Genomic DNA, 27421 nt, shown 5'->3' on the forward strand with positions numbered 1-27421 from the left:
GTTTGTCCGACGACTGTATAATCTACCTATAATAGAATAGATGAGGATATACTGTCAACGGCCAACGGGCCAAATTTTTATTGGCGGGACTTGAATTTTCGTTTTTTTCCATATTACTATTGGATAAAGTAATTTATTTCGCCGTTAAAAAAATTGTAGATAAGTTTAATTGATTTTTTTCCGAAAAAATCGTGTATGAAAACATTGTGTGTATTAAATATAATAATATACGCACGTAAAAATTTAATGTGCCCCACGAAAATGATCTGAATTATAACAAAATAATTATGTCCGTTATTTATAGCTTAAATATGTAAGTCCGTCTATAAATAAAATATACTTGTATATTTTTTAGTTATTTTGGTTTCAGTTTTAAATACTTATTACTGATTAGAAACTTTATTTACAATTTTCAAGCCTTAGCTATAAAATATTTTATAAAACTTTCAATTGCGGAACATTGCAATTTTTAGTGATTTTTGTCAAAATTTTGACTTAAAATAGATACTTATTAAAATAATGATAGCACGATAAACATGTTATTGCGTTCAGTCTTCTGAGTCTTCAGCTGAAGCGTTACTTTTGTCGAACACATGAGCATTGGCCACTGAGCACTTGACCAATCGGAGTTCGATAAAAGACGCGTCGGTCGTCACTTGTGCTCTCCCCAGTCCCAGTGTCTACGATCTACCTATTGGTTATTGCATGAGTAAATAGAAATTATAAAAAAAAAATGATAATCATAGTCTAAAATTATTAAATTATATAGTATTATAAAATTTTTTCATTAAATTGTCATGTTATTCACATGATTATAAATTCTTATAAATACTCAAATACTGTAGGTAATTATTAATCAATAACAAATTAATAATCAAAATTTATAATAGACTTTTTGAGTGAATAAAATAAATAGTAGGTATTATTATTCTTTTTTGTTTGTTTTATTTACAATAAGGTACTCCTAGCTTTCGCTATCTATACCTAGAGATGTAGGATAATTAACACATTTTGGCGTGTTAAGTGCGGTCATTAAATTATTACAATTTTTAGTTAGATGATAACAATAGTTAGAATATTTCTTGAGGAATTAGGTCATGCGGGCGACGTTGTGAAGGTGGTCTGGTGTTGATGTGGTAGTGCATTGAGCCTGTTGACTTGTGGTAGGATTCGAAGAAGTTCACAGCCAAGAACTTGATGTGATCTTGAAGAGTTGGAATTTTGAAGTCTTTGTGTATACTTGAGTTCCTTACGAACCAAGGAGCGTTTGTTATCGTTCTTAAAACTTTGTTTTGGGTATTATTATTCAAAAACCTATTTTGTTGTGGAGTGTACCTACACTATGTAAAAATACATCATTATGGAACATAATTTTAACTTAACAAAATAGATTTTATTTTATTTTATCAATGGAAAAGGTTATAGGAATGAAAAATTAAATATTTAGGTTACATGAGTTATTACATAATATGGCATTATAGTATTTTATTTGATTCAAATACAATCAGTCATTTTAAATTGTATAATAATATTTTAATCAAACAATCAGAAAATCACAATAAATGTTTAGCTTAAATTTACATGAATATGTATTTAATATTCTATTACAATATAATATGTATATACCAAGAATGAGACCATAATGTATAATATACATTGTATTTGCTACTTAGTACTAAAAAGTGGTTGTCTATTAATAACAATTCCATTGAAAATTTCACCAGCACCTTTTGATAATGTTTCAATGGACCAAGTATTACTTTTTGGGTTGTATATTTCTAAAGAATCCAAATAAGTAAATTCGTGACTTCCACCCAAAACATACAATAAACCATTTAATGTGAATACTCCTATATAAAAAATGTAATCTGAAGCGAATATTATATAAAAGAAATAATATCTATTATTACCAGGATTGAATCGATATGAGTGCATATCAGCAATAAAAGACCAAACACCAGTACTTGGTTGATAAGTCTCGATACTTTTTTGATACTTTTTTCCATTATGACCACCAATAACATACAATTCATCATTTAAGACTCCTACCCCAGGACCAAAGCGGCGTACAGACATTTCCGGAATTGTTGTCCATGTGTCAGTACTGGGATCATAACATTCAACAGATTTCAAAGCCAATGAACCATCATAACCACCTACCTATACAATTTAATTATATTATGCAATATAATACAAAAAGTTTAAAATTAAATAAATAATTATTAACCACATATAAAAGATTATCGATTACTCCAACACCCATGTCACTTCTCATAGTAGACATACTAGATATCATTTTCCATTCTTGAATATTGACATCAAAAACTTCTGCACTTTTTAAAATATTGACATCATCAGATCCACCAATCTAACAATTAATATAATATATAAATAACTATTTATAGACTATAATAATAAAAATAAGTAATATACAGCATATAAACAATTGTCAACAACGCCAACTCCTAAAGATTCTCGACTGACTAACATGTCAACCATTGATACCCAACAGTATGAGTTTGAAGATAAATCAAGCATTTCAACAGATTTTGATCCACATTCATCACCCAATATAATCACAAAATGTTCTTTTAATAAGGCAAGAGCACACGGAGAATACCTTTTATTAATTTTAATTGGAATTTGCCATTCTTTGGTTACTGGGTCATACCAGTTTAAGCAATACTTTTTCATTGTTAATGAAAAACATAACACTAAAATAACCTGATGGAATTAAACGGATAAAGTAATTATTGCAAAAATAATATAATGAAAACAGAATCATACTTTATGTCCAAACACTCTAGGTGTACTACGAATTGTTTGTGGAATAGTAATAACCTGTTGTGTCTTAAGTTTATGAAAATGTAAAGCTTCATTTACATAATTTTTACCTAAAAATATTACAATTGAATTATGAGATTAAATTTAAAACAAGGAATATTTATAAAATACATACATTCAGGACTATTTTTAAGAAGAGGTTCCTCAACAACTTCTTTTGTTATGTATTCTAAGGATATTAGAGGCAAACGTACATGTTCAATTAATCTAGGTAAGCTATTATACCTACAATCTAATTCATGTTTTACCCAATTAATAACACATTCAAATACCTAAAACAAATAAATAGGTACAATCAAATTAAAATAAAACAAAAAGTAGTTATGTATAATCAGTGGCTCAAATTCTTTTGCCTAGATTTACATAATTATTTTACTATACCACCTATCAATAATATTTTATACTTTGGCTCAAAATTTAAAAAAAGTTTTGAAAGGTAGAAAATTAAAATCAATATTATTATTTATTAAAAATTTTATAAATTAACATAATCATGTATGTGACAGTAGCAATGTACCCTTAATGTTATACAACTGTTCATTTCTATTTCAAATTTAATCAGCTATCAAAAACTATTAATGTATTGTAAAAATATAAAAATAATTATTGTCAACATGTATATATAACATTTAGAGACATATAATTTAATTAGTGTGAAATGTGATTCAACATTTTTTTTAAAACTATATAGGTTTATATAACATATCTAAAAATAAGTAAATTGATTTCCTAACAACAATATTAGTTCTAGATACATTACTTTTTCTTCAAATGGAATAACAAGGCAATTACAAGAAATTAGCTTAATCACTTCTTCAGATGATAAAGATAGAAACTCGTCATATTTAACCACTTCTCTGAAAATAATAATAAAAATTTATACAATTTACTGACATAATTAGAAAATTAAATCAAATATATCTTACAAAAACTGTTTTTTAATATATGCTTCAGAACTTGACAACAACTCCATACAGTTATGTAAATCAGCAAGTGATCTGATACCAAGGCAATTCGCTGGATTTAGTTGTTTTTGTAAAAATTCGACACTTGCATCTTTTACAAACTCTAACTGTAAGAGATTTGAAGCTGGTAACAAATCCTTGAAATATCAACAAAAATATAATTAAATAATTTCAATAGAATTTTATAACCGAGTGCAGTAATTTATCAAAGTTCTATATGATTTGAGAATATTTTTTTATTTGCCTATTGTTGGAATTATATAGGTATAAGTATTAAATATTTTTAAATATTTAAAAAAAATGGTCTAATATGTAAATGCTTTAAAAATTATGATAAATAGTAAATCAAACTTCATTTACATTGATATTGTTAAAATTTAAAACAAATTTTTGGTTATTATTTTTAATCAACTTAAGTAATATTAATGGATAATATTATTTGTCATTTAACTCCTGATAATTATACTTGAATATAAAATAGTAATGGAAAAATTCTATGTTATGCAGATACATTACTGCATTTGTATAATTGCCAATTGGTGTTCAAGTAAATAATAAATCAAATATTTATAATATATACCTGTACATTTTGTTCGGTGATATTGATTTCTCCAGTATAAATATAATCTACCATAAGTTGTAAAGCTGTGGAATCTAACTCTTTTATATTGGCAATATATTTATTGTATTCATCTAAGCTGACTAAGCTAGTAAAAATTGAATGAAAATATGGACTTGCAGAAACTAAAACAATTTTATGTCCAACTACTACTTTACCATCACTCGTTTGTAATTTTATTTCACATAAAACTTCATTTCTAAAACAAAAATGTATTACAAATATTTATTTTGTTAGCATTAAATATTTCTCACAACATACTTGCGTAGAGATTGAAAGAGTTTAAATACATTAACCATGTGAGATTTATTTCTATAGTTTGTTGGTTCACATCCATTGGATTTTGTAACTAGCTTTTTATTATGTTCACATAATAAAGTCTGTGCATCCATCTCTTTTATGAACATAAAATGTTTTAAAATATCATAAAAATGGTGTATACTTTTTACATATTTATTTATAGTAACTTTAAATAAACAATGAGCAATTGATAATTTACTTGCATTTTCAATTATAATCAAACAGCATAATGCATGCAGATGGTCTTATTAATTTATCATTACAATTTACAAATTCTTGAATATAAGCTTGGGTAACATCAAATTAATTATCAACGATTCAAAAAATACAAATTTGAACTAAAAGTTGCACATAAATCATAAAATAAGTTATTTTTAGTAAAATAATGTTTTATATAAAACATGGTACTTTAGTACTATTCTAATTAGTATACATTCTATTTGTATATACTAATATTTTTTTGTGATTAACATAATATTAGTATCTATTTGATTACTTTAAGTCAATGTCTCGACTATTATAAGAATTAGGCTAGAATGTTGTGACTCTAATCAATTGTTTAAAAATTTTAGTTATTTATGCAATTTATACATAAACACCAAACAATGTTCAAGAATTTACCTATAATAATTACAACAATTTTTGGATAATAATATTACAATCACATTGCATATTATATGGTGGCATATTATGTAATGTAAATAAAGTACATACTAGGTAAAAATGAATTCAATCTATATGTATTTTCATACAGATTTAATGTAGGTAGGTAGTTTACTTTAAATTAGTGATATTAATAGTTCCAATTGATATAGGTAGGTACCTAAAATGTTAAAAATTAAGACTTACCTATATTCATTCGATATAATTCAATAACTCAGAACACAATTTTAATAATAAAATACCATTGAATATTGATTCACAATGACTAATAAGGACAGTTCTTCGAGCACAGGTTTGATTGATGTATTGACTTGCAGACCGTATACCTAGGTATGTAGTGTACACTATTTAATATTATAATATTATGTTACACACTATACTGAGAAAATATTAAAAATATTTAGTAGGTACACTGTTATAGGTGATTTGTTGATATTTATGTTGTATAATTTTAAATTGTATAGGTTATTAATTATATTAAGAACATTAGAGACCAAAATATTTTACTGTGGTCTTTGAATAAAAATTACAAACATAAGACTAGACAATTACCAAAATAAGATGTAGCTGTACTGACTACAAACATGAACCTTGCATACTAATATAGGTACTAGGCATGTCATTATGATAAAAATATAAAATCATAACAGTTAAATTATAACAATAGGTATAATTAAAAACAATTTAATAATATGATCAAATCGATCAATGTTCATTTCATAATGAAACCTATTCTGTGATAAAAGATAAAACAACCGATTTAGATTATAAACTACTTATATAAATAATAAATCTTAAAAATTAAAATAACTTGTGTTTTTTATATTTATGAATCAAAAATCAAAATATTGAAAAATTATATCAAAATGATAAGACAATAGGTATTAAACAAATCTTCCTATTGACTATTATTTAAAATATAATAATAGACCATAAACAACTTTTATCGCATAAAAATAAATATTTGGTATTCTTGAAAAAATATTTAACTGTATAGTTAAACGAAAAACATTCATAATTTTTTTTTTTTTTTATGTTAAATGATTTATGATAATGTAAAACTTAACTAATTAATATATACCTTGAACCAGGGTCCCTACATACAATATCGGGCCCCTGTACTAAAGTTTGTCCGGGCCCTTTATAAAACTTTATAAAAATTACAAATAAATTTCAATGGGCCCACATGCCCTTAAAATAGCCAGGCCTCTGTACTCAAGGTTCATCAGCTCCCCTTGTGGGGGCCCTGCCTAGGACAACTAGATACCTACTCTTGCATTAGGTACTTGAGGTACTTTAATAAATAAAAAAAGAAGTTACCTTTATAACGTTACTCGTTACTCGAAAAAGTAACTAAACGTAACGTTACTAGATATTACCCAATATAGGTACCTAACTCTAAAATCTGGAATCGTGATTTTAGTGGTATATACTTATATCTTATATGTGTTAATAATAAAAATAAATAACTACCTATACTTGAATTAAATATAAAATTTAATTAGTCAAAACAAGTTCGACTTTTTGGATTTTTTAATTTGTGTGTAAACATTTTACAAGACGATACTATATATATATCAACAGCAACTTGTAGGAATACAATTTTAGTTTTATTAAAATTAATCTATTTTTTCATTATTTTTGGATCAGTTTGTTCTCAGTGCACAATAGTCAAATAGTCATCTAACTATTAAGTGTAAGTGACAAGTGTGTAACGATAAAATATTTACCTGTGCGATTATTGATCACATAATATAAACACAATACACAAGCATGCAGATATATTATAATATCAAATTAGGTGTAGACAAAACAAAAATGGTTACAACTTACGACTCGTTACAATAAACATTTTATTTTCAATAATAATTGTAATAATAATATTATATGGCAATAAAATACAATACGATTGTGATGTCATTATAGGAAATTTCATACTACTGCGACACAATATATTTTTGGGACTATACATCATGTAATAATAATTTTCATATTTTAATCACCACAAAACTAATTTTTACTAATATTATTTTAAACTAAATTGGCATTATTATTTTTTGCAATTTATCGTCTACACGTGTCGTTCCAGATATACATATGTATATAAAGCGTTTTCATTTTACCGTTACTAAAGTAGACGCACATATCACATGTACTTATACGAATTAATTGTACCTACTACAACTATATACCTGACTATACAATAATCTATGATCACAATAATCTTGAAACATTCACCGTCCGCGTAAAAAATATACAGAAGCAATATATACACATTAGGTTTTCGCACACGTGCAATACAATACGATATAATTATCATTAAAAGTATCCGATGATGGTATCAGTCCATATCGCAAAAAAACCATAATAATAAAATATTGTTTGACTAGGCCTTTTCTTTTTTTTGTTTGTATGAGTATTGTGTATTGTCGGGTGCTGCGGTCCGTGCTGCAGTTTGTCGACGATCACTTTTTGGGGAAGCCTTTGGCGTAAGGTTTTTTCGCGTTCGTGTGCAAGTAATAAATACCACGGGCTCTGTGAACAAAAAAAAGAACATTAATATTGAAAATATGTGAATGGAAAAAGTTAATAAGTATAATATGTGAAATAAAAATATTTGTACAAAAGAATAGGGTTGTAAAAATAAAAATTGGTCGTTCGCTGTGACGTATTGTCTAAAATAACTGCATGTTTGAGTGTAAGTGTATATATAAGATGACTAACCTCATATAAAAGGTAATTATTTTAAAGATAAAAACTCATTTTATTGAAAAGTATTAGCGTTTTTGGAAATATTTTTCTTCATAATTTCACAATTGAGCAGAATAACATTTTTGGAAATGTTATTTGTTAGTTCTTAATATTTTTGTTCATTGTCATTGTATCAAGGTTTTTAATTTTTAGATTTACAATAATTATATTTAAAACTTCACATTCTAAAGCAAAATTTTTTAATTTTGAGAATTTCAAAATAATAGCTAATTAGTTAAAAATTTATAAATTGTATAAGTTATAATTTTAAAAGTATTCTATAGAGTATAGAGCAAAGGACCATATGTCTATATTATTAATTAACTGTAGGTAACCGATTGAAATTCCCCAAAAAATTGTTTTGCTTTGGAACACCTATGATCTGCAGTGGTGTCCAGGGGGGAGGTTAGGTGTTATATACTTATACCCCCGCATTGAATTTTTTTTTGCTGACTTTCAGAAAACACATTATTAGATATTAGAGTTGTTATAAAGTCATGATTTTTGATTATTAGTAATAAGTTATTACTTATAAATTATTGACCCATAAGTCATAAACTCATAAAGCTCCTTATTTGTGTTTGGATTACCATAATAAATTAATTTAAATGTATTATTATTTATAACTAAAGATAGGATTTAATTGATATTGCAACTTTTTTTGCATCTAAGATAAATTAAATCTGATCAAATATATAGTCCATAATATATACTTATTACTTTATGTTTTCTCATTCTCTGTCTATTTAATTTTATATGCATTTTTTTATAATTTCCCACATTTTTTTGGTTTTTTTTTTAAATTCTGTCCTATGTGTTTTAATCTACAAAATACTTAACTAAACTAATTTAGTATTACATAAATAGATTATTTAGCAATGGTAATTAATTTTATTTATAAAATCTAAATACATAATGTGTAACTTATTTTGTTTATTTTTGGAAAAAAAACTTTCCTAAAAGTACTATGATTAAATGCTGGGTATACCTTTACTTCCCGAACCTATTATTACAAGGTGGAAAAGGGAAAATATGATTAAATGCTGCATTTTTCCATGAAAATAATTTTGAAAATTGTTTAATTGTGATTAAAAATTTAAAAGACAATGTTAATCCCCATTAGTGGAAACAGCTTAAATAATAGCATTCATACAATTACACTTATCTGAGTTATCCATATTAATCTTAGAAACTTGCAAGAATCGAATAGTGAGCTATTTAAAAGTATGAATATGTTTAGAAAAATTGATGTTATTTTAACAAATATTCTTGGTCTAAATGGAAAAAAAACTAAAGATAAATTAATGTAGGTATATAATTAAAAATAATAATGGATATAAAACTATTAAATCTTACTATGAAGTCATGTCAGGTAAAGCAAATGTTTATTTAGATATAACGCTTAACTTATTGAATTTTTTTAAACATACATCAATAACTAGTGTAGAAGTAGAACGTATTTTTTCTTTGTACAAACATATTTTAAGTGATTAAAAGATTTAATTTTGATGAAAAATAATTTGGAAATATATTTAATTATCAATTTTAATCCAAAAAAGTAATGTATTCATCTATTTTTTTTTTATTAATTTAATTATAATTAAGAATTTAAAGTTTTTTTATAAGATTTTTGCATTTTTACAGTGCAATTTATTATGCTATTATTATGTATTTTTTGATATAATTATACAATTTTTGTGTGTTTTTAATGTAATTAAATCTAGCCTTTTCTTATAACTTATAACATACATCCCTCCGCATCGAAAATTCCTAGGCACAAGGAACGACACAAGTTATGACATTAAAAATCTATGCTGCTCTTAAAAAAAATGAAAACTGTTAACGGTAAAAATAATAAATATAATATTTTTTATTTAAAAAATGTAGTTTTGTATAGTTAGCGAGCTAGGTCAAAAGCGTTATTACAATTTTTGAAAAAACGCGAGTGTTTTACTTTTAAAATTTGTTTTAAAACCAGCTTACTTGTGTGTCACGTGTTCGCCCATCAAAACGTACTCAGACTCCGGCGGATTGCAAAGACCCAAATTGAAATAAAACCGGTTAGCACACGGTATTGACCAGAATCCAATGTTAGAATTGATCGATTCGATGAAGTACGGCGTAACTTTGGTGTGGTCACACGATAGCGTCTCTGTAAAACGCACAACTCTTTATTAGCAGTATACGCATAATAATACATTATTATGTAAAAAAATAATTTTTGTAATAATTTTCATTTTATGTAAAAGAGTATAATATGCACATTATGCACCACATCGTAACAATTGTAAATAGGACCATAATAAAGACCAATTATTAATGATTCAATCAAGCGTTTCATATCATTTACATATTAGTTATTAATTATTATTAAGGACTATGGTCGTTAAACTGCAGTGTAATTTTAAAAATTAAAAAATAAATATTTTTAATTAAATCATAAACAGGAAATAAACGTGTTTAGTAATAAATAATAAATATATACTATGTTTAATGATTATAATAACAATTATTAGGTTTTTATTCGATTAGATATAAATTCCAAGTATAGTAATTAGTAATAGTATAGTAGGTATATTGTGATATATTGAATTTTACTTCAAATTAAAACTGTATCGATTGACTTTATGGATTTGAGTCATTATAAAATCAATATTTAACATAACATCCACGTGAATAATTATTCGATTATTATTTCGATGAATTTCAATAATTATTAATTAAATGAGCACTAAAGTAATAATTAATAACTATGTGTTGGACAAGTGAGTATAGTTTAATATTATGCATAGCGGAAACGTCGGAGAAGGACGACAACGATCAATAAGTTATTAAGTTACTTGAAAATTGTATCCGCTTCGACAAGGCTAGACAGTCAATTTATTACTACTAGTCGAGGACTAGTTTTAAAAGTTGAGGTATGTTCACTATGTTCAATATATAGAACTAATTATAGCAAAAATTACTTTTATTAGAGTCTATCATCGGAGTTTCAGAAAATGTTTAATGTAATATTGTAATAACTGAGAAATAACTTATTGGAATTTTAAATTATAGGTACATACAATTTTAGATTTGGAGCCAATATATCAGCTTATTTGATAAAATCTTGTTATAAATTAATAGAAACATTATGAAATATGTATAGATATTATTTTAGAAATACAATTTAAAATAGTAAAATATGAAATTATTGGCAATTGGAATAATACGGTAAAACGAAAAAAAAGTATTAAGTATAATTTCGTAAATAAACGATTAAAAAATATTTAAAATAATTTTGCCAAACCCAAACGTATTTTAAAAATATTTGAAATACCAAAAAAGTATTTAAATACAAGCATTCGACCATTTAACAAGATTGGGACTAAGACACATTATACTTTTAATAAACTCGTTGTGCTTTTAAAGTTTTAACATATAGGTACTGTACATATTTGTACTCACGTATGATACTATCGCTGGCGCAGCCGGGCTGTGAAGTACCGCCGTTTACGTAGAAATCGGCGTGTCCGCTGGGGCCCCACTGGCCTAGGATGCCTGCCGCTGTGTGAATGATATCGACGAAATGTGCGTCTGTGGGATCGAGATCCCTGGATCGATTGTTGCTCATGTAGAATATGATCGTCGGGTCTAAGCCGGTGATCCGGCCAATTTTTCCTGAGTTGATAAAATTGGACGCCAGGCCTGCGATGTGAGCTCCTACGCTGTACCTACGTTGCATATAATATATGACATGAACGTATTTAAATATTTTATAAAATATCATTCACCTAACCTAACCTTATCTTTAGTAATAATTTTAATCGTCGTCTCAAATAAGCACGTATTAATAGTTTTTATTGTTTTAAATTTCGGTTTTATTTTGTACAGTCTCGTGAAACTTTTATAATAAACACTCATTGTTTCGAAATGTAAGAATGTTTTTACATTATTTTTTATCATTACAAAATAACAATATTGTTTGAAAAAACATTATATAAGTATACTATAATATACCTATACACAATACAATGTTGGCCTATATGTTCGTTAAGCCTATGATATTAAATTTAAAATTTAAAAAAAATAATGATTTTAAATTAATAATTATTGCAGAAACGAAACATTTTAAACTTTTCGAGAAAATCAATTTTTACCTTTAAAATAATCACCCTACCCTTCATGCAGTGAAGTACTTTATTAATTAAAAATTTTAATTTTACTAAATAATAAATAATAATTTATAATATTGTGTATTATTATATTTAGATGTATGTAAATAAAAAAAAAGTGTAATGGAAACAAATTTCTCAATTAGACCCTTTGAGCCCCTAAAAAAATTATATTAGTATGATTGTTGATTGTAACTTCTGATTCATTCTGTATTAATATTATTTGTGAAATTCTCGGGTTTAAGATTACAATTAAATCCGTTCACGACACGCGTCATCGTATGAAATGTTCTTACATCTTATTGTATTTATATAATACATTTATTGTATTATAAATAAATAATAATATTATAGTAAGTTATGTATTGAATGTAATAGATTAATGCCTTATAATTACTAAAACCGAATCTAGAGAAAGGTCGCGTTTCTATTAGCAATACTGTATTACTAATACATACTTTAAAATAATTTGACTGAGATTCTTTATATGAAACCTGTTTTCATATGGGATAAACGTGTAATAATAATAATTGTTTATTTCGAAATAAATCGCAGCATAGCATGTTGTAGACAAGTGTAAAAATACACCTAAAACAAAGCTTTATACGACATCGCCAGCTGAATTGCCTACCCACTTAATTTATTGGAATCTAAAATATGTATGTATCTGCTGTAGTATTATAGGTACGCTTACAGACATTGTGATCTTTGAAAGTTTTATCTAATTTGAAAATAGCTTTTAGGCTTTAACAGTGCTTAAATAATAATTAAAAGAATATTGTGTTACTATATATACATTGCCTAAATATAATTATAGTCATTATATATTGTCATTACATGACAATGGGTTTGTGTAATAACTAGATTTGTAAAGAATAATATGGCTCGACAGGAAATTGATTTAACAAAAATACCTATCGTTATGTTTATTATTATTTACTATAGTAATTATCAGGGACAAAATATTGATGGATTTCCATTTATTGATTATAATTTATAAGATATATAGGAAGAATAAAAAAAAGCATTCAAAACCAGATCAACATAAATAAATTCGTGACACAGTGCCGTAGCCAGGGGGTGGGACTTCCGGGCTCAAGACCCCCAAAATGTCAGTCGACAATAATTTTTATTAATTTAATTACCGTTTGTGATGATAAAGTAACGCCACTTTTATCACACTTAATTTGATAATATGTTTAATTATATTAATTATATTATCAGAAATACAGAGCTAACTTAATTGGTTGTCATAATTGGCCATCAAAAATTAAGCCCCCCCACGAAAAAAATCCTGGCTACGTCACTGTCATGAAAACAAACGTGCATATCAAATCCAAAATTTGATCAATTTTATTATTACGTAAATTTTGTAAAAAATGTTTAACACCATTGTACAAAATAGAAATACTATTATGGTTTGCTGTTTCAAAATTAATAATGTTATTAGTTATTACACACATCTTTATGTAAAATATTCAATTTCTAAGAAACTAAGAACAGTTTACGACTGATTAGGTGTATATATATTTAAACAAAGTGCACTTTGAAGATTTATACATTTATACATTCTGATTTAATAATTTGTTATGGTTCGATGTATGCCAATTTGATTTAAAAATATATTTTTTTATTTTTATTTTATAGAAATACAACAACAGGAGCAATCGCATTTTTAAATCTGTTCTGGTTTTTAAACACAACACTATATTTTACATAGTATACCTTCTGGTGAAAGGGAATAACTGTGGATTTTGACAATATTTCTACTATTATCTTGTTAACATATGATATTTGACGTAGTTTTTACAATTAAATTAAAAACAAATGTTGTATTATTTCGCATCTTAAATTAGCTGTATAAAATTAAACAAACCATAGGTACATAATATGATATAACATAAGTCATTCATTATTTCTATAGCTATTATTTTACATAATTTGTAAGTATTAAAAATAACAGTTTTGAAGAAAACTTTTATTTTCACTTTTTTATCGTTATGATTTATTAGTTTTATTTTTTTTAATGACAACATATATTTTTATTTCCCCACTCCAGTGCTGAATATTTCTTGCAATTTTTAACGCATTTTTAATTAGTTATAATTAGTACTCCGTAAACATTAAACATTTTTATATGTTTATAACTAATTATCTGTTCTTTCCATATTACATTTTTAAAATACTCAGAAAAATATTCTATATTAAAATATAAATTAAAAATGTACTTACCAAAATTGTCACATATTATTTAAAAAAGTAAGAAGTTCAAAAATGATAACAATATAGCAAAAATACTTTATTTTTTAAAAAAAGTGCTGTTTTTAATTAGTATGAGTGTATGACTCAAGTATTATTAGTCCTAATAAGTATAATTAAATTCATGCGACAATTATAAATTATAGTACAATATTGAGTGTAATAAACTAAAAGTATACGGTATATTTTTAGTAAGATTGAATAGTTTGACTTGTTTCCTTTTTTATACCACTTTTATTCGCACACATTCCAATAATTATTTTCGTTTGAGCGACAAAAAAATATGCAGACACTGAGATTGTGGGGCGAAAATACATACACTTTTCTCTTAATTTTCTATTGATATGTACACGAGAAGTATGATTTTATGACGTGTTACCTGTTACCTTGTTACCTATATTATACATACCATACCTTTATATTATCTAATATAGTAATATAATATATGCAATAATTTTTATTTATAATAATAAAGGTTTTATGATTTGTAGATGACCATGATAACAAGGCATTAGAGTTAACGACATTAACGTATTCAACGTATTTACATATTTACACTGGTCAAGGGAGGGGGTGACTCACTAATTTCCTCTCTCTTCTCTCTATAAAATCGCCACTGATACAGGGCGCAAGGCTATCACCGTGTTTGGTAAACGTACAATTAGTCTCCACGAAATAACATAGTATAGGTATGTGGACAACTGGTTACCAGCCAATTTTTTTCTTTGTCATACACATAATAAAAAAAAAAATTTACAAAATAATACATTTAAAAAAAATGTAAATTAAGTTATTGCATATATAGTTTCGGCAACAGACACAATGTATTTAACTTAACAGTTGAGATAAATTTTTAAATAGGATAAGATAAGATATACGAATTTTGATTGGTTATAAAATTAGGATGGGGCCAATAATTGTCCACATACGGTGTTTACTTGCGGAGACCGATTGTCCTAAATTCACCGCGTTTTTCTACGTATAGCCGTGACAATACAGAAAAAACGGTAAAACTTGGTTGATGATTCACACTCTGTATGACTATATAAGTTATGACAAATGTTACCCCATCATGTGTAGCTTGTCAGGTGGAACTCCTCGAGGATGGTCGGCTAAGTAGTTAGCTAGTTGAGCAATGCACATGCCACAGAATCTTGGTGCCCATTCTACTTGGTTCAGACAAGGTATTTGCGCCAAACTTGAATAGTCCACTATGATTATATTGTAGTTTCCCCGAGTGAAATAAGCTACAGCACATATAAATATAAAAATGTTAAAAAAACAAATAAGCAACGAATAATACACGCGATGAGGGTGCACGTGATGTGATCAACATATCATTAAAATGTGTATAAAAATTTTTCGGTGTTATACCCATGAAGCATATTATGCTCACTCTACTTTTATAATTTGATAGTATATGTTAAATATATTAATGTTCTGATTTTTGTGATACGGTGAAAACAATTGTTCAAATGAGAAATACCATTTTTTTTATTGTAAATTGTTAGGCAGCTGATTTTTAAAAAATACTAATACATCTAAATCAAATTGTTAGATTAGTTCTCAGTTAATTATTGAACTAAGAATAATAGTTTATAATAATGGTTTTACTTCAAGTATAAAATAGACGTAATAACCATTATATAGTATTAATTATTATACTTAAACAATTTTTACAAATATAAAATGCTTATTTATTAATTATTATTATAATAATATGAATTATAATAATTCAAAAAAAGTTATAACCGCTATCATACGTTTTAATTTATTATACTGGATGGTTTTGTTAATACCTACATAAAGTTTAATAATCAACGTTCGAATTTCGATTTAGATTCATTAAAAATTTAAATAATAATAATTTGATTAACAATATAGGTACAGTAAACGAAGGGAGATTTTAATAAATAAACATGTTTTTATTAACACAGGTTAATCCATTGAATAGAAAATGAATATAATTATTTTAGAATATGATTCTTATAAGTATACCTAAAAATTCCAAAAATAGAAATTTAAACAAATGAATTACATGAGGAAAATAAGAATAACTTAGTTGAATTACTCTATATATCTTAGTTTTAAATTTATAAATTTCATTAAATGTATACATTCATTGAATTTCTCAATATAGTTGTATAGTTTATTAGTTGTTAAAAATAAAGCAAAAAAAAAAAAAATGAATCATAGAAAATATTATAATTAATTTCACTAATTAGTTTTCGTATTCATAGTCGAATCGATTAAAATTTAATTTTTAGCATTAATATCTCAATTCATAATAAACAGTATTGACAAATTCAACAGATGTAAATTATTTATTAAAATGTATCGATTTAAATATGTTATCTCTTTAGTAATTTTAATCATCAATTGAATATGATATAATATTGTCGGATAATTTATAACATCTGCATTGTAGTAATGTACTTACCGTTCCGGAGATCTGTACTCGGTGACAAGTTTCGCCCACCTTGGAAACCGTGTATGATAATCTTAACAGGATGTTTGGGGTTGAAATGTGACGTATACAGCGATTCCGGGTCGGTCACGTCCAGCAAGTCGGGATTATTCTGTGTGAGCCTGAAATAACAAGTGGTTAATATTTATGGTTATTTCGGCGTAAACGAAAGCCACTAAATGAGAGAAAGTATAGTATTACTGTAATACCTACGTCCTACGCGGCTGCGCTATATATATTACAGTCATCATCTTACGACTATCATAATAAAACCCAAGTTAAAATCCTTAAAACATTTTTTAAACAATATTTATTTGGTATTTCGTGGATTAAAATGAGTATACAGGAAACGTGTAGAATGAGAGGTATATAATGTATAATATAGGTACAACTGATTTCTTCCATAATAAAGTATGATATACGACCCATAATTAAAACATGTTTTGAATAGTTAATGAAGGTAAATGAAATGATTTTTTTAAAAAGAAATCTGTGATAGACAGATCGACGATAATAACAGACGTTATAATAGAAGTGTAATTCAAATTTAATCTACCAGCCACCAGCGGCTTCTTTTTTTAAGAAATATCTAATTAATTTTCAGGTGACATTATTAATTAATTAAACAATATATTATTGTACTTTCGTAATTTAATATTTTATACACAAAATTGATAAAGTTTTCAATTTTGTTGTATCAGTTGAAAATAATTATTGTACGAGGATAGGTACCTCTCATGGGGGTAAATCATTTGTAATAAAATGCTGTCTAGTTATTGGTTATTAGGTAATTTTTATTTTATCATCTACTATTAAATTGATAAAAAAAAAGTTCATTATAGTTTTATTGAATATTGGCTATAAAACAAAAGAATACGATATTATTTTATAATTACATTTTGTTATTATTAATAATATAATCGTTATATTTTGATAACGCTCTATGAGAATTAGAAAAATAGAAAATATCGAAAGAAAAAACTGTTATCCATCGGATTTGAATATAAAAATAGTGCATATTATATACAAAGCAAGAGAGAACTAATTAAATATTATGTAATTATTAGGTAGGTACTCGGTATGTTATATACCTACCTTTTGTGTCCATCAATAATTTTTATTTTTTTTCCTACATATTTTGTTAGTTAATTACATTTATCATGTTCTTCATTGTTACAATCTCTATATTATTATTATGTAGATAGGCACTACCTGGTGTACAAGTAAAACTGGATCCTCGGATGAGGGCACGTGAACGGAGGTTCAACGCACGACGAAGAGTTAAAGAGCTCTTTGACAGAGACCGGTGGAGTCGGCGTGGTTTGTTTGGAGATGGCGTCCTGCTGCTGCTGTTTGGACGGTCGGCTAATAGCGTTTGACGCAGTACCTCCATTGGCAGATGCTACAGGTATGGCGCGCGCTCTTGGCAGTGGCGTCTGTAGTCTCGCTACAGTGGCATCTCTACCCTGACACTGTATTTCGCCTGAAACGTGTAAACGTTAAGACGTTAATTTACGCGCATATGTTTATTTAGGACTTATTAATTATAAGTTATATGAATTTGCACATTTGCCTTCTTTAATAGTAAAAGTTGAGTGTAGAAATATATTTCGTAACCTTTACAATACAAAAATAACATTTTTATATCGCATATATATATATATTATGTACTTACATATTTCAAACTATTTTACTTTAAAAGTTTAAAAGTATAATATATTTGTTACATTAGTGCATATTCAATGTATTTTGTTTTGCGACATTGAATATTGAACCCGATAAAGCAAGTAAATGAAATCAAAAATAATATGTTATATAAATAATAAAAAATAATAATAATAATGATAATTTTTTTTAGTTTAAATCAAGAATAAAATACGATTATTGGTATTTTAATTCTTTCGTTTTCAATATAAACACCAATTTACTTTTTATTTGAGTTATTTTTAAATTATTATTATTTTATACTTTAGTGCAATAATGTCTTTTTATTTATGGTATTGAATATTGATAATACTACGAAATACGAATAATTATTAGTTCGCTTAACCGCATGGCCATACATCTAGGCGCATATTTTTAGTCAAGTATTATTGTATTTTTAAAAATAATTTTTTAATATCAGTCATGATTCAAGATAAATTATTGCTTAATACTTGAAATTTGTATACTATATTAAATTTCGAGGAAAAAAAATTTAACCCTAAGGAGGGGCAGTTTCACACCCTGTCTTCTCAGTAAGCACGCTTATACCCGACGGCCAACAGCAATCCAAGGCCTCGAGAACACGATATTATTGTTTCACGAATCGAAAGCTCGGTATCGCCATAGACGATCAACACTGCGATTCGTAAAGAATAAATTTATCGAGACCGTAACAAGTAGTCCAACATTTTAACACTCCGAATAACAACTAATTTTTCCAATGTTAACATTGTTCTTCAAAATTTAAAAAGCGATGAGCTTTATTGATTTTTTATTCGTGAGACCATCCCCTCTATCTTATTCCATTCTAAAACTAAAATATATCAAACACTCGTAATGACATAATAGTCTGTAGTTATACATAATCATTATACAGCTATAGACATTGCACAGACTAAATCCAATGACATGATATATCATTATAATATTTAATAATCTAATTAGTATTTTAATATATTTATATATATGACTAAAAGTATTAACACCGCGGTCGACCCGAACGACCGCGCGCACGTACCGATTGCAACGAACGTGAACAGGTATAGTAATGTTTGGTAACTCTTGATTGTATAGCCGGCCATGGCTCTTTCATGTTCATGCTTGGTGTCAGATCATTCTGGAAAATATAAACGACGATGTAATATTAATGATTGCATATTAAATAATACGCGAATAAAAATTATTTACAAAATAATATATTTTGGTTCTTCTGCGCGCGCAGCTGATAAAACGTTATACTCTGTACTATATACATGTAGGCACGTCATGTATTAATATGTTGTCGACAATTATTAATTTTTTTTTACGTGTATGACGACAATTTACCCAATTCCAATCGGTACATAAAAAATAACGTTAATTGTCGAGGTCGTATTTTTAGAAAGCTCATATGAATCATTAAAAATATTACTTAAAATTCAGGTTGCAAAAAGATTTAATCAACATACAATTTTTTTTAATAATGTAAATTAATATACTTGTGTTGTAGGTAAGTTCCTACACAGTGCAACGTACCTACTTTTGCACGCGTACATAAAATAAATATACAACAATAGAACAATATTATTGTCGAATTTTGGCTAAATACATTTAGGAATAAGCTCACTTGGCGATCGTATTTTGTAACATCAATATATCATAAACACAAATTTATATTATATTTATTTTATTATTATGATGGACTAATTCGTATCAATAACATTTTCCGTCAATCTTTAAAAATTAAAAAAAATAAAACTTTCAAAAACTTTGTTTAAATCAAAATATATTTGAGGGTCGTAAGCCGATGACAGTTGACTAGTTGGTTGATTGTAGTTCAAATTTTATTATAATCATGTACATAACAAATTTTTGAAACGTTTTGAAATCTATGATGGTAGTATATGGTATTTCTAAATCGTTTTTCTATTGTCCTCCGTTAAAGAAAAGTCATATCAACGCGCTTATTGTCCATATTCGAAGCGCATAAGCTCGTAAGACCTAATCACCTGTGCATGTGTGTGCAGTTTAACCACAACCTTCACAATAAATCATAATTATTTATGAATATATGTACGTACATAGGAGCATTTGATAAAACAAACGACGCCGTAATATTATTTAACGTGTTACATACGCATATTTAAGTGTCGGGTTCAAGGTAGCGTACTCTTTTTGTCGCGACAAATTCGTTTGTTTTTGGAAAGTCTAAGAAATTGTAACCCTCGATCGCCCGCGCCACGCGTGTAATAGGTATAGGTACCAATATTTATGTGCAGCAATAAGCGCACACACGTCATATATTGTGGCCGTGCTCGAGTGTTCCCCTGTCCAACCGGTATGAGCTGATGGTATACCGCGGTAACCGGCCTGCTGTAGTGATGTAACTCCAGAAACCCGTATAACCGGGTCAAGGTTGTAGTTATTTTACGTTAACGTTTCTTCATTACGATTTCGAGATGATTGCTGAAAAATATTGCCGATTCACATTGTGGACGATGAAGATCAATCCCGAGTCAATCCGTCTACCTGAGCGTTCTCTGCGCGTCAATTTGCAATAATAATAATAATAAACATATTATTATATAAAATAGGTACCTCTACACAGTACACTTATTATCGTACATACTCAGCTAATTTTACTGTACTATCAAATATAATAGTTATATACGGTTTAACCGCAATAGAACGATAGTGACATTGTGTATATATAATATTGCCAACGGGTGTTTAAAGCTCCAATGACCTTGTAAATAATGCAGCATATAATAAGAGTCGCGGGGTGAAGTATTCAAGACGTGATAATACTGTGTAGTTCGACAAAAAGACTACAACCTTCGGATTTAGTATAATGACAGGAAATGCGGAATTTCGTAAAAGCTCTAGCAAGTAATAATATAAATTGTGGGTATACATTTAGTCAAGTTAATCGTAGAAAAAAATCACGAAAATTGTTGAATTTAATTTTTCAAGTTTAAAATTTGTTAGTGAGATAATATCATAATACACGATTTGTTACAATCACACCGCATATTCTTACCTCGATTATTCCGAATTAAAAACTATAGAATATTTTAAAAAATGGATAGAAATGATTTGTAATTAAACTTTAAATTTTACTATAATACTATGAAAAAATAGTTGTTCTTCGGATCAAATTTTGCAAATAATAAATTGAAATCTGTACATTTATCTGACAAGGTGTAATATGTTTCATTAAAATGTCTACGTTAAAAACATGTTTATAATATTATATACATATACCCATTTGAAATATTACAACAGAAAAATATTATTTTTGTGTATAAAATTATAATATTTTAATACAGTACAGACTGATATTAATTGTTGATATTGATATCAAATGATATAAATTATTAAACAGAATAAACGAACAAATTAAGAACAATTCACAAGAAATATAGACCTTGGCATACATTTTGCTCCAATTTGTTTTTTAATAATAATTTTTATATTTGTGCATGCAATATAATTATATATACTTACAGTTACACGATTTACACGGAGTGAATAATATTTTTAGATAGGTTGATACTGTCAACCACAGAATAAATATAAAAAAAAATTAATTTTTAACTGCTATTTATCTACGATTTGTTATACACAATGGTTAATGTAACAATTACTAAAAAAAAACATATACTTTAATTACACCGTTAATATCACTCAAACGTGCAAAACATATTATGCTTGAGTTGGTACCCTTAAAACAATCAAAATAATAGAGCTAATATAATATAATATTATATACGTTATAAATTGGATTTATAAATTAGCTAAATAAATAAGTAATATTATTATAATGCCTAATATCAGCATTAAGTAATACATAGAAATAATAATAATAACTATACTATATACCTAGATATGTATAAAAAACAGTGTGTTAAACTAATGGCAAAATTGATGGGGAAAATTAAAATTTAATTTTTACGGACATAAATTAGTTGAAATTTTTATTAAGATAAAAAAAAGAAACAATAACCAAGAAAATCAATGCTGAAATCAAGTTAAGGTTTTTTATATCACATATTAATAATATTATGTTTATTATAAATTGTAATATTACACTTTAATAACGCATTATCTATTGTTCTCTATACATTGTAGTTATATTTTGTAATTTCACTAAAATAATGAATTCGTTTTTACGGAAGACTAAGTCTGTGTATTTCTCGCACTACAATCTCAACACTGCAAGTGAAATTTTGGTATTTTGAAGATGTACGAAGTATATTATGCATAGTAATATTATTATATTTGGTATATTACACAACGCCATCATCGTAATAATACTATGAACATATCACTAATCTATTGTAATAGCACATGACACGGTTAAAATAGACTTTTGTGTTCATCAACATTCATCTCAATTTATTATGACAAATCCTGTGAGATTGTTATTATACATATTGTGTAAGTTTATTAAAATATTATTGTCATATGTGTAATATATCTACGATTTTAAGTAATAGCAGTGACGATATAATATAAACTAATAATGTGATATAATTATATATCTGTTACCAAAGAGTGAATTTATTAATTCAACCGGTGGTAAGATTATTTTCATGATTTCGAATAAAAAATTGATTCCTAAAAGGATGCCACAATATTCTGATTTTCGTTTGAGACTTCCGTACTTCTGTATAATGTTCATATAATAAGACACAAATGTATAACAATTTCATTGTCATACCTACTATATTTAACTAAACTAAATAAATTTATCCATCCGCACTACTCGGAATCTACACATAATACGCGATTATTTCCTATAACTATACTTGCAGTTGGAATTTCGATAACTGCTTACAAATGGGGTGAGATTAAAAAAGGTATTTTAGATAGGTAAAGTATGTATACTAGTATTGCACCCTTGTATTCTAAAAATTATCGACATATAGAAAAATAATAAACAATTTTAAGTTATAAAAGTGACAATATACAAGCCAATAATGTAATATAATTATAAATCTGTATCAAAGACATTTAAAAAAATGTTGATATGCGGTAGAACACTAAGACCGTTTTAATAGTTTTGATCAAATAATGTATTCTTAAGAGGACGCCACACACTAATGATTTTAGTTTAACATAAGTTATCGTATTTCGTGTATAACAGTTTTGTATAATATCTTGAAGATACGACTTTAATGTAATTTACGTTTTTAAAGATATCTACGTATTTAATACGCTAATATTGTACTATAAACTATATAAACATAGTTGTAATTTCAACTGAGAGATTTAATCGGTGTTGTAATTACATAAATATATAAATATATTATTAATTAGTATTATTAACACTTTTACATCGAAATTGTGCGAAGGATTTTTTTCAAAATCAGTAGAACCGTATTTTATTTAAATATAATAATAGATTAATACGAGTATAAGATTAAATTTGACCTCTGAATAAATAAATATCTATTACTAAATATAGTTAAAATCTCTAAATGACAGATATTTTGGAAGTTTTTTAAGTTTGTACATAAGTTCCATGGATAAAAAAAACGTGAATATCAAAATCGATATACATTACTTTCAGCATGATACTAACATCATCTTATTAATTTTAGACTTTTTTTGGTAATTCAAATTGCATACTCTGATAATTTTTAGTGCATCAAGTCCAAAACCTTACATAATATATAAAAATTATGTGTAAAGCATTAAATTAAAATACTTTAAATGATATTTTCCAAGTATAATTCAAAGTAGATATTTTATTTTTGAAACGTCACACTTTCTGTGACATTTTATCGATGTTATATATACACCAGCTACATGATACGATCTTTAAAAATGTAAACAAAATTGGCCATTATATTCACTTTTAAACACAACGCCCACAATACCAATTGGTAACCTAACGCAGCTTTAGGTCTAAACATAGTAAATTTGAACAATATATAATCATCTTCTTAAAAAAAAATGGACCTGAATAATCAAATTTAACAATTTATTAAATAATTAATTTTTATAATATGTAAACATTGTACCTAACTATATTTATCGTAAAACTTTAAATATTGTAATAGCTATAGTTGTAAGCTAATACCTTTGTCGTTGATGTTTTAATTGATCAATACAAAAAAAAAAAAATGTTATAAAATGATTTCAAAATTCGAATTGGAGCTTTTTGAAACGAATCTAGATAAACATAGGCGTGCGCAGAATTTTTCTTACTACTAGGATTCTTCTTAGTACTTAATAATTTCTGTAGGGGTAACTTTTTTTTTGACTTCCTATATCCAGCCTTAACAGAGTAACGATCGAGTTATGACCAGTTTATACTATATAAGTATAGGCATATAAAAAAAATTTTTTTTGGTTACACCATAATTTTTCTCGCAATTAATAATTCTAATAATATTTTGAAATAAATTAAATATTTAAAGTAAGTATAATGTTTCGCAGGGTGTGCAGCTGAATACCATTCATACACCACATGCGCACGTCTATGTTTATACACGAGAACGAAACACGATGGTACTGTGGTTTATGATTAAATTAATACAATTGACAAATATATTTAGTTTTCGTTATAAAACGTCGTATATTGTCTTTATCTTATTAACGCATAAAATAGTGTATTTACAATTTTAAAATACTTATATAGCTTGTTTCAACAATAAAATATAAAAAATCTATTCGGCGCTCTGGATATATTTACCTTTAAATTTGATTATAGCCTATAGGCTATAAGTCAATACACTCTTATATTATAAATAAGTAAAATGAACTCTTCTAAACGTAAAAAATGTCATACTAGTATATAATATAGACAGAAATAATTTAGGCGGGTACGACATACTTTGAAGTTTAATATTACTATGGAAATTAAAGTTATGAAAAAATATATATTTAAAAATTGGTCAATACTTAATAAATTAGATATATTTAATGTGATATTTGAAATTATACCGTTGGCTATTAGTATAGAGTTCGAATTTATGCTCGAATATAATATAATCGAATATTCGTGACTACAAAGTTATAATGGATTGTTTTAATTCTGGTGAAATTCCTAAAAATTTACATATCACATGTATACCATTTCGTTGAAATTATATGAATATCTAACATGTCTAATATATTTCACATTCTTATTTCTTAGAGACTTAGAGTCTGTTAGTTTCAACTTTCAACTGGTATGGTTAAAAATGTTTCTTGGATGTAATTAATATTGGTATTATTGTGTTGATATACCTTCTATACTAGGTATATTATAAATTATTTAAAATTTAACGTAAAAATCTTGCAAATATAACATACAAACAGAAATCATTTTCTTAATTTTAAGTTTGATAATAGCCCAATAATTTACTCTAATATTAAGTCTAAAAAAAAAAAAAAATTGGTTCTAATGAACCTAAATATTTTGTATCGTAGTATCGCGTTGCTCAGAGGAAGAATAAAAATAGTTGACTGACATTTTGTTAAAGATTAACGACTTATATCACACTAAAAATCGATTAATTTCTCGTTCAAATGAAACAGACGTTTAACTCGGGTACATTTCGGTCATTCGCCCAAATTAATTATGCCCGTTATGCCGTATGATGTGCACCTACGTAAGTAAAAATATAGATATAATATTTACTCGAATCTGCGTGTAGTGCAGGCGAACGTTTGTTGAGAGACAATTGTCGAGTACATATATATCGAGTAGACTCAACTCACCGGACGCTTTAAACGTATTTTGGTTAGCAATCACGAAATAATTTAATAGCGGTGTGGCTAGTGAATAGTTATAGGTACTCACGTGCAAATTTCCGATACTGTTTGTAAAGCGCAACGTATGTTTTTGTCGTAACCACCGCAGAGCAGCTGAGGCGCACGCGACCACCGGGTAACTGAACGACTGTAGTTAACAGAAATCGCGCGCGGTCTGAGTGAAAGTGAACGGAGGCGGCAGCGGTGTTATAAATTTTATTTTCCTACCGTCTCGTCCGATCGTATGGTTCTGCCCGTAATATATATTATATAGGTAGGTATATGTACCTACATTTAATAATAATAATAATATTATTATTATTATTATTATAGTCCATGGTCGTCATCCGTCTTCTCGCAACGATAACCATAATAATAACAACTATACACTACAGAAATGGCCACACAAAAACCTCTAAAATAACAAATTATTATAATAGCTGATAAAAAATTATGAAGATGTCAAAAATAAATAAATATAAATTGATTATTCTAGTCCTTTTTCTTCTTTACCTATTTGTCCACCCGTAAGCCCGAGGTCACCATCCTGATTTGCCAATTGTTTTATGATTCCCAAATAATAATTGATAAATACAAATTATAAATGTTGCAATCGGACCGAGTTCTGCTCGATCACGTTGGTGCAGATTGTTTGATTCTATTGATCAGCTGATTCCATCGTACTCACTTTTTTAATATTAAAATTTAACTATTAGGTAAAAGCTATAATAATTACAAATTAAAATTTTTATACGGGTGATTATTATAAACTAATTATTGATACCTTTTAATCTCTGCTAAATTTATAAGGACTTTAATCTTCACATATCTAATTATACTTTACTTTTTTCAAGCGTGGAATCAATCAGTATATTTTTCGTTGAATATATTTTAAAGTGATAAAAATGATTCAATTATTCAACACATGACGGTTCTCATAAAAGATAAATTTAATTTTACTAACATTTTA

At 26.8% G+C, this 27421-nt stretch overlaps 2 protein-coding genes across 4 annotated transcripts; both read right to left on the minus strand.

Annotated features, from left to right (window-relative positions):
• Positions 1-1513: 1513 nt before the first annotated feature.
• Positions 1514-6050, minus strand: LOC132929372 (ring canal kelch homolog). Of its 2 annotated transcripts, XM_060994690.1 has the most exons (11): positions 5578-6050; positions 4690-4822; positions 4390-4627; positions 3771-3946; positions 3605-3701; positions 2960-3116; positions 2788-2894; positions 2434-2724; positions 2228-2368; positions 1911-2160; positions 1514-1850 (listed from the first exon to the last, which is right to left on the minus strand). In XM_060994690.1, exons 1-11 carry the CDS (start codon positions 5585-5587, stop codon positions 1666-1668), a joined length of 1785 nt encoding a protein of 594 aa, XP_060850673.1. In that variant the 5' UTR covers positions 5588-6050; the 3' UTR covers positions 1514-1665. The 2 variants fall into 2 exon arrangements, with proteins under 2 accessions (XP_060850673.1, XP_060850671.1); XM_060994688.1 differs by lacking the exon at positions 5578-6050 and having other exon boundaries at positions 4690-4835.
• A 1170-nt stretch (positions 6051-7220) lies between these two features.
• LOC132929374 (inactive pancreatic lipase-related protein 1-like) lies at positions 7221-26660 on the minus strand. 2 transcript variants are annotated; one of them, XM_060994693.1, is made up of 9 exons: positions 26501-26638; positions 26339-26424; positions 19745-19843; positions 18235-18505; positions 16996-17144; positions 15622-15802; positions 11590-11855; positions 10126-10294; positions 7221-7926 (listed from the first exon to the last, which is right to left on the minus strand). In XM_060994693.1, the coding sequence occupies exons 3-9, from the start codon at positions 19806-19808 to the stop codon at positions 7857-7859; spliced, it is 1170 nt and encodes a 389-aa protein (XP_060850676.1). In that variant the 5' UTR covers positions 19809-19843; positions 26339-26424; positions 26501-26638; the 3' UTR covers positions 7221-7856. The 2 variants fall into 2 exon arrangements, with proteins under 2 accessions (XP_060850676.1, XP_060850675.1); XM_060994692.1 differs by lacking the exon at positions 26339-26424 and having other exon boundaries at positions 26501-26660.
• Between the last annotated feature and the right edge of the window lie 761 nt (positions 26661-27421).

The sequence above is a fragment of the Rhopalosiphum padi genome, chromosome 4 (assembly GCF_020882245.1).
Source record: "Rhopalosiphum padi isolate XX-2018 chromosome 4, ASM2088224v1, whole genome shotgun sequence".
Classification (NCBI taxonomy): Eukaryota; Metazoa; Arthropoda; class Insecta; order Hemiptera; family Aphididae; genus Rhopalosiphum; species Rhopalosiphum padi.